Source organism: Silene latifolia, chromosome Y (assembly GCF_048544455.1).
Source record: "Silene latifolia isolate original U9 population chromosome Y, ASM4854445v1, whole genome shotgun sequence".
NCBI lineage: Eukaryota > Viridiplantae > Streptophyta > Magnoliopsida > Caryophyllales > Caryophyllaceae > Silene > Silene latifolia.
Window position 1 is genome coordinate 176,889,750 of NC_133538.1, and position 9,419 is coordinate 176,899,168.

Sequence of the window (9,419 nt, forward strand, 5' to 3'; positions counted from 1 at the left end):
CCGTGTAATCATCTTCCTCTTGCTTTTTGTTGGGCCTACTATTTCACACTACTTTCAGAATTGGGTCTACCCTGGCCTGACAGTCAAGACATGAATGTCAAGTTAGCCCAGGATTAGCAACAGGCAGGAGAGGACGACGATCATATATAAAGTCAATATTTGACAGAGTCAAGGAGATTTATATATGGTTATTGTTATATGAATTTGGCAATTAAGAGAGAAATTATGGATAAGATTTAGTCATAAAGTTACAACATTAATCCAGGTAATAAAGTGCAATTAAGGAGCAATGAAGAGCGTTATTAATAGGGAATATTAGCTCTAAATATTGAAGATTATGCAGCCGTTGGTATAGACTATATAAGGAGCATCAAAGATCATTTGAAGACACATTCATACACATTGCAAGCTATAAAATTATAATACTTAAGAGTAAAAGATACTACATTGTGATCATTATACTAATATCTCTCTAAAATCATAGTGAAATCCTCTCCTGGTTTGGTGCCTGTGGTTTTTTCCCATTCAAGGGTTTTCCACGTATAAATCTTGTAGTCTTGTTATTTACTTTACTTGCTTTATTTTCCGTTCATTCTATCCTGCCCTGCGCACAACATAGTTAAAAGTAGAGCTAGTTAACCCCGTAGGTACTCTACCCTGATCAGATTTAGCCTTGTGTAGAATCCACCTAAAACAACTGGCGCCCACCCTGGGACATGTAGCTTTTTAAAATATTTTTAACTTTTTCACAAAAAACTCAAGAAACTCACAAAAAAGGGTAGAACCTACTTTGGAAGCGCAATTGAATACTGCTAAGCAGCACCTAGCAGAAATAGAGAGCCTGAATAAAAATGGCTCAGACTGAAGTTGAAATCTTACAGCAAAGAGAATCTGAATCAGCCTTGAAACAAAAGTTGGAGAAAACTCAGGGATCAGGCTCTAAAATCCAGCTAGGAACCCCATTCTCATCAATTATCAAACACTTTGATTTCTCAAACTTTGGGATCCTAAGTGCAGCCAAAAAAGTAATCAATGTGGATGAGGATGATATCCTGAAGGATGACAAAGATAAATATGATGAAATAGGAGCGGCAATCATGATGGCAGTAGTCCAGAAAATCATGAAACTTCATGAAAAAATCGAAAAAAAATACCTAGAATACCTGCCAACATGGAAGAGGCTGCCCCGGACAGCTATGCTGACTCGCCTTTTATAGATGAGATAGCTAGAGTGGATCTTCCCAAGAAATTTGTGGTTCCATCTATGAAAACATATAATGGGACCGCGGATCCACAGAATTATGTCGCCTTCTATAAACAAAAAATGTTGGTTGCATCAATTCCAGCAGTTTGCAAGCACCAGTGAATTGGAGAATCATTCTAGTGATCTATACAGGATTACCCAAAAATCAGATAAGACCCTCAGGAGTTTCCTCAGTAGGTTCAACAAGGAGAAAGTATCAATTCCAAGATGTGATGTCGGGATAGTTGTGGAAGCATTCAGGCACGGATTGCTACCTAACAGTGATCCCTACATCGATCTCACCCAGTATCCCTGTCACACTTTCGAGGATGTTCAGGCCAAAGCTCTCGCTTATATCAGGCTGGAGGAAGACAAAAGCTACAAAGCTGGAGCATCAAGCAACACAAAGAAGAACGAAAAGATGAGTAGGAAAAATACCAGCTACAACAGGGGAAATAATTACAGGACGACACCATATTTCAGGCCTGACCATTTAGAAGTCAACCTGGAACAAGAACAACAAGGTAATGCTAAAGCCTATCCTCCTATTTCTGAACATAACTTTCCTATTGATATTGCATGCTTGATCCAGCAACTAGACAACATGGGACCAGTAGTCAGATGGCCCAGAAAGGTTGACAACCCTAATCCAAGGAGAGACCAGACCAAATGGTATGATTTCCAAGCGGACATAGGGCATATAACAGACGACTGCTTTACTCTCGGGAAGAAATTATCATATTTGCTGAAGGCAGGTTACCTTAAAGATCTGATTAAAACCAGAGGCAGGAATGAAAATTCCAGCAAAAGAAGCCAAGAGCAAAAGCATGAACGCACTCTCCCTCCACAACCTCCAATCTATGAAGTCAAATTCATAAATGGCAGATCCTAAAGTTGTGGCATGAGCAGCTCAGTAGTGAAAAAGATAGCCAGGACACCGCAAACAAAGTCATCCTGAAAACCTGGGAATATACCACCTATCACCTTTGGTGATTATGATCTAGTGGGCATTCCTAACCTGCATCATGACGGCCTGGTGATTTCCATGGAAATTGGAACTACAACTGTAAGAAGAATCCTGGTAAACGGAGGTAGCTAGGTGTAGACACCTCAAAGTTGGCTACTAGCCTTAATAGCACCTGATGATAAGGCTAAAATTTAATGATTAAATGAAAATTAACAATGTTATAATTGTTGGCTCTTTACGCTTGATTTTCGGTGAAATGGCATGAAACCATCTTTAAGCTCACTATATTCCATTCATTCCGTCAACCCATTTTATTAACTATAAGCCAATCCCAATCGAGTTAAATAAGTTTACACATATGGGCCGAACGCATAAAAGTTAAGAAATATCAGGAAGCACCGTGTTACTTGGATAACGATATGCAAAGTGGCTGGCCTGTTAATTAAAGAAATATGTCAGTGAAATAGGAAAACAAGTACCACTCGGTCAATCCAGCTATTAAGTAGTCAACGACAGCGTAAAGATAGAAATTGAGCCTATAGTACACGAGTTACGCTGTACTACGAATCCTAAGGGCATCAACAATAGAGGTTTGTCAACAAAGGTTTGTGTATTTTTCAGAGGTTTGTTGACAAACCTCTCTATTGTTGGGAATGGGGTTGAGGTTCATAGATGATAATGGTTACAATTTTTTATACAGTTTGTGTTTTTGGTTGTGAGTGATAGTGGACCCATGTATACTTTTTTGAGGTTTGTTTATATTTAAGATGTTTGTCTATTGTTGTATTGAGATTTGTTGTTAGAGAGGTTTGTGTGTTAAGTGATGTGCATTAGACAAACCTCATTTGGAGTTTGTCTATTGCTAATGCCCTAATGATGGAAAGTTAATGGAACTGTCAAAATTCTTATCTTTGATAAATTCTAGTGGTCCACAAACTCCAACCCAGAGTTACTATAAATAATCCAAGACCGTGACCATTAAAAGGACAGAAAATAGCGAGATTAGGACAAAGACAATAATTTTCCCCGCACACACAAATCACGAAACCAGATTCATAAATTCTATACTCTTATACTCCGTCTCAAATATACTATCCCAGCTTCAAATCAAACCATACAAAAAAATTATCCCAGTTCCATATAAGCGCATAAAAGCCCTTAATTTATGACAAAGTTGAAATTCATTAATAGTCAACATCCAGATAGGCCCGAGGGTACCGAAATCAAATAAGTTTTCTTCGCTCTTTCTTTCTTAATTCTTTTATTTATTTTATTTATTATTTATCCTAATTTGTATAATTGTATATAAACTAAGCTCGTAACTTGTCCTTGTAAGTACTTGTATAAAATTTATGGTTTCTAACTTTCTTTTGTTTGTCTTATTATCGTCAAATATATAATATTACAAATAAATAGTAGAGGTCGTCAGTTTTATGGGCGGTTCGGGTGCCTAACATCTTCCCTGGCCGTACCTTTACCCCCGAATCCGCAATCTTTGGTTTATACCGGAGTGATGGATAATTCCCCATACCAGGGATACAAAGGGGCATTTTCTGTTAAACTTATTTTTGTATGTTTTTTTATAAAACCTAGTTGTGACTCCCTATTAATTTTTTTTTTGAGAAAACCCCACCCACGGGTTTACATCCTTTCATTCAAATCGGTAGCTGCAAGATCAACAATACGACTCGGAATAGTCGAATCATCGAAAAACAGACTACCACCAACCTTACAATAGTGAGCTAGTTCATGAGCAATTAAATTAAAGTTTCTACTACTAAAAGACCAAGAAACGGAATTAAAATTACGACAAAACAAATTAATCTCTTCGATGACAACGTGGAAATCACTCCGTCCAGTGTGGCCGTGTTGAAGCGCCTCAATGAGCTCTTTACAGTCACCTTCTACGCAAATATCTCGAACCTTCATCCTCTTAGCAAGCTGCAATCCAACCAAAACCGCCTCTGCTTCCGCCACCCGAGCTGTGAACTCCTCCCTCCGTCTCTCTGCCCATCCCCATCTGACTGTCCCATTCTCATCCCTACATACCACTCCAATACCCATCCCGTCTCCCTCTTTAACCCCCGCATCGACGTTAATTTTAACCAATCCACGACTGGGTTTTTGCCACCCCCGTACCTCCCCTGGCCTCGTTCCTCTCTCCCCCTGTTCCCTTCTCGTCCTCTGTTCACCAGCAGCCACCTCAACCTCCTCCATCTCCTTCAACAACTCTCTTACCCTGTCCACCACCCGCCTTAATTGAACATCGCGCCCCTCAAACACCACTCCATTCCGCACCTCCCATACTGCCCATACTCCCATAACGAACCTCACTGTCTCCTCCTCACTTAACTCCCTAAGAACAGCTTCCACCCACTCCCTCACCCCCTCAAAACCCCGCAATCGACTATATCTCCAGTCCCAACCCCACCCACAACCCAGCCACCCAACCACAACCCCTTGCGAGATGAAGACAAGTCTCCACCTCACATAAGCAAACCGGACAAGTCGTGTCAAAAGACTTTATACGGGATGCTATATTCCGCTTGGTAGCTATTGCATTGCAACAGAATTGCCATAAAAATATTTTGACTCGAGGTAACACTCTCATTCTCCATATTTTGTTCCACAGCCACCGTTCTCTTCCTCTATCCGACTGTTCTTCACCCACCTCTAAATTCCCAGCCAACGCCCTATACGCAGACTTCACCGAGTAATTGCCATTCTTCTCCAAATCCCAAAGCCAAATATCTTCCTCGTGCTGCCTCCCCACCCGCATATTGAGAATACGTTGTTGAGCAATTTGTAAGAAAATAGAACGTACCTTATGCGTATCCCACCTACATCCATCAGCCGTAAGCAAGTCCGCCACCATCATACTCGGGTCATAATCTCCTCTGTTTGTAATCACTTTGCGAGAGAAGGAGCCTGCAATCCACGGGTCGTTCCAAACACGAGTACTGAGCCCATTTCCCACCCTGCGTCTTATGCCCACCATTAGCGTCTCTCTAGCTTCGAAAATCCCTCTCCATGTATAGCTTGGGTTCGACCCAAGTTCCGCTGCCATAAAGGATCGGTTGGGAAAGTACTTGCCCCCCAAAACTCGCACCATAAGGAAATTACGCTCCATAAGCATACGCCACGCTTGCTTACCTAGGAGAGCCATGTTGAATTCATGGAAGTTTCGAAAACCCAAACCTCCCTGACATTTCGGTTTACACAAATGTAGCCACGAAATCCATGGGATCTTCCTTTTTCCATTTTCCGAACCCCACCAAAAACGAGAAACCAGGGACCGTAGTTCGTCGCAAAAATTATTTGGTAGCTTGAAGACACTCATCGCGTAGGTGGGGATCGATGGGGCCACGGCCTTTATCAATATTTCCCTCCTTGCCTTCGATAGAAGCATACCTCTCCATCCTTGCAATTTCCTACATAGTTTATCCCTAATAACCCGGGCAATGACCTGCTTCGAGTGACCTACAATAGTCGGCAACCCGAGGTATCTATCCTGCTCTTCGACAGCTCGCACACCCAGCCATTCCACGACTTGGGCCCTTCTCTCCGGCCTGGTACCACGACTAAAAGAAACTGTTGTCTTATTGTAATTCACCAACTGCCCCGACGCTTTCTCACAACTGGTTAGAATTTCTTGAATTTTCCGAACCTCCGTTTCTTTGGCACGGGCGAACAAAATGCAATCGTCAGCGAAAAGGAGATGTGAAACCATTGGAGAACTCGCAGCCACTCTGACCCCTCTGATAGCCCCATCTTCCATAGCTTTTCTCACCAAACCCGAAAGCACCTCCGCACACAAGATGAAAAGATATGGGGATAATGGGTCTCCCTGACGAAGGCCCCTGCTTGGCTTAAATTCCTCAGTAAGTTTGTCATTTACACGAATGGTGAAAAGGACCGAGGTAGGAGTAAGTAAAAAGCTCATGCTTATACGTGAGGATGAGAGAGAAACGTAGAGAGAGAAACCTCCCTTTGCTTTTCTGTTAGTTTAGCTTAATCTTCAAGCAATGGCTAGATCTAAGAAAAACAACAAAATCCCTCAAAATTCAACAAATTCACATAAAAAAAACACGAAAAATTCACAAAAAACAGTAGATATTAGTCTGAATTCTTCATCTAAGAAAGGAAAATCACATCACAGACAGTTGCAATTTTCATCGCAGGAACTTGAAGATGACTTAGAGATGATACTTGAGGAGGAAGAAATCTATCAAGATGAACCGATTCCGCAAATTCCAAAGAACAACGAACGACCGACCGATGATACAAATTACTAAGGAGGATGTTGTCGGGGAGATACAGTTCTGGTCATCCTCTGTTTTCTGTTATGTGCTTGGTGCGAACCCTCCGAGTTCAGTACTCACTGGGTTTATCAATCGCGTATGGAAAGCTCAGGGTATTGATAAAATTTCTTTTATGCCTAATGGTATTTTCTTAGTCAGATTTAAGACTAAAGAGCAACAACAATTTGTTCTGAATAATGGCCATTTACTTTTCGATAATAAGCCTGTTATTGTTAAGGAATGGACACAGGATACTGAGTTAATCAAGCATGATGTTAAACGAATTCCAATCTGGATGAAATTATATGGCTTGGATGACAAGTATTGGGGTCTAGAGTGCCTGAAGAAATTAAGTGGAGTGGTAGGCAGTTTCATTAAGTGTGATGATGCTACCTTTCACAGGAATTTCTTAGGGTTTGCTAGAATAATGATTGAGGTGGATGTTGGTCAAGAGTTCCCTGATATTATTACATTTCTTAATGAACATGGAGTGTCTAAGCAGCTTAAGGTAGTGTATGACTGGCTTCCTTTAAAGTGTACTGCTTGTAAGGGCTTAGGACATCTGACTGAAAACTGTAGGAAGGGGATGATCAAACCTGTGAGTCGGAAAATCTGGAAACCTAAGGTAGTACCTGTGCGAGAAGTGCAGCAGTTGCTCCTAAACCAGTACAGAAAGCACCTTTACGGGTTCCCCGTGGGCTCCTATACCTAGGACTCCCAATGCCACTGCAGTGGTTATGACTCCAGTTGTAGTGCCTACAATCCCACTGGTGGAGAGCTCCCTCCCTAGAAGATTCTTAACCAGGCTGATGAAGAATGATAGGGGTGAAAAGAGGATGTTTACACCAGGTGTCATAACACCAGGAGGAGTGTCTTTTATGGAATCATTGTCTCAATCATTGCAGAAAACAAGATTGGGGATAATTGAGAATAGAGTGTTTGAAAAAGGTGGTCCTAGCAAGCCTACTGTGGACAATGGATAGGTGTTGTGTATGGAATGTTCGAGGAATGAATAACCCTACAAAGCAACAAGAAATAAAAAGAAGCTTACTATTAAATAAAGTGGGGTTATGTGGTTTGTTAGAAACTAAAATAAGAAGTAGTAATGGTAATAAAGTAAAGAATAATCTAGGTGATCATTGGGCTATCTGCACTAATAGTACTTTACATAGAGGTGGACGCATTTGGCTTTTATGGGAACCTACTGCCTATGATATTAATATCTTGGATGTTCAGATTCAGAGTATTCACTTTCAGGTGATTGACAAAATTAGAAGGAAAAACTTCTGGATGACTGTTGTGTATGGTTTGAACAAAGCTGCTGAAAGGATTCCTTTATGGGATAGCTTAAGGAATTATCATAGCATGATTCAGGGTCCATGGATTGTTGTTGGGGACTTTAATTCTGTGATGGAAGTTAATGAAAGAATAGGTGGGGCTCCTATTTCTCATGCTGAGATTAGGCCTATCTTTGCAGACTATTCAGACTCACACTATCGATCTTAGTGCGAAGGGGGCTTTTTTCACCTGGAATAACAAACATGAGCATCAGTCCAAAGTTTATAGCAGATTGGATAGGGTTTTCATCAATGATGACTGGATGGATAGCTTCTCTGATAGTTATGTTCACTTTCTTCCTGAGGGAATGTTTGACCATTGCCAAGGCCTCATTTACTTTGAAGTAGAAAGAAAAAAGAAAGGGAGTTCGTTTAAGTATTATAATATGTGGTCATTGGCCCCTAACTACCATGAGATTATTAAGACTGGTTGGCAACAAGCAGTGAAGGGCACTCCTATGTTTAGAGTAGTTCAGAAGTTGAGAGGGCTAAAAGCTGGATTAAAAATGTTGAATAGAGACCATTTTGCTGACATTGAAAACCTTACCCATGTAGCTGAATTGTCTCTGAACCACTTTCAAAAACTGTTGGTTGATGACCCACTAAATGAGGATTTATGTCACTCTGAAAGAGAATGTGCCAGGAATTTAGAGGAATTATTGCAGGCCAGAGATCAGTTTCTGAGACAAAAAGCTAAGGGAGACTGGATGCAGTATGGAGATGATAATACGGCCTTTTTCCATGCTAGCATTAAACATAGAAGGGCTAAAAATAGAGTGTATCAGGTGAAGGATGTCAATAATCACTTATGCTCTACCCCCCTCAAAACCATCCGAAAGCCTTTGAGGAGTATTATGAGACTATCTTTGGGCTCCTCTAAATGTGTGAAACCTCTCAACAAGAGGATTGCTAAGTTTGGGAATTGTTTGACTCCTGAACATTGTGCTTTATTGATTGCTCCTGTCCTTTGGGAAGAAGTCGAGTGCTATGTTTAGCATTCCAGAACAAAAGCCCCAGGCCCGATGGGTATAGTAGTCAGTTTTTCAAGGATAACTGGAGTGTTGTGGGAGCTGATGTAATTTCTACTGTTCAGAGTGCTTTTCAGTCTGGGGAAGTTTTGAAACAGTGTAATGCCACCATCATTACTCTTATCCCAAAGGTTCCCATACCTGAGAATGTCATGCAATTTAGGCCCATTGCCTGTTGCAACACTATGTACAAATGCCTCTCTAAAGTGATATGCAACAGATTGGGGAAGGTATTACCTCATATTATCAACCCCTCTCAAAGTGCTTTTGTGAAGGGAAGGGATATTGTAGGGAATATTTTGATTTGCCAGGATTTGGTTCGATTGTATAAGAGAAAGAGTTGCTCTCCTAGAATATTGATGAAACTGGACCTACAAAAGGCCTATGATTCAGTGGAATGGGCTTTTGTAGAGGATATGTTGAGAGCCACTGGTTTCCCTGATCAGTTTACCAAGCTCCTGGTTCATTGCTTCACCACTCCCTCCTTTTCTTTGTCTATTAATGGTGAAAGCTTTGGGTATTTTAGAGGCAAAAGAGGACTTA

The 9,419-nt window shown here is 41.0% G+C and overlaps 3 protein-coding genes across 3 annotated transcripts; 2 read left to right on the forward strand and 1 right to left on the reverse strand.

The window, feature by feature from the left end:
• Positions 1-1,301: 1,301 nt before the first annotated feature.
• Positions 1,302-2,135, forward strand: LOC141629497 (uncharacterized). The gene has a single exon (XM_074442487.1). The coding sequence runs from the start codon at positions 1,302-1,304 to the stop codon at positions 2,133-2,135; it is 834 nt and encodes a 277-aa protein (XP_074298588.1).
• Positions 2,136-3,851: 1,716 nt separating this feature from the next.
• On the reverse strand, positions 3,852-4,532 carry LOC141629498 (uncharacterized). Its single transcript, XM_074442488.1, has one exon. The coding sequence runs from the start codon at positions 4,530-4,532 to the stop codon at positions 3,852-3,854; it is 681 nt and encodes a 226-aa protein (XP_074298589.1).
• Positions 4,533-6,488: 1,956 nt separating this feature from the next.
• Positions 6,489-7,223, forward strand: LOC141629499 (uncharacterized). The gene has a single exon (XM_074442489.1). The coding sequence runs from the start codon at positions 6,489-6,491 to the stop codon at positions 7,221-7,223; it is 735 nt and encodes a 244-aa protein (XP_074298590.1).
• Positions 7,224-9,419: the final 2,196 nt, after the last annotated feature.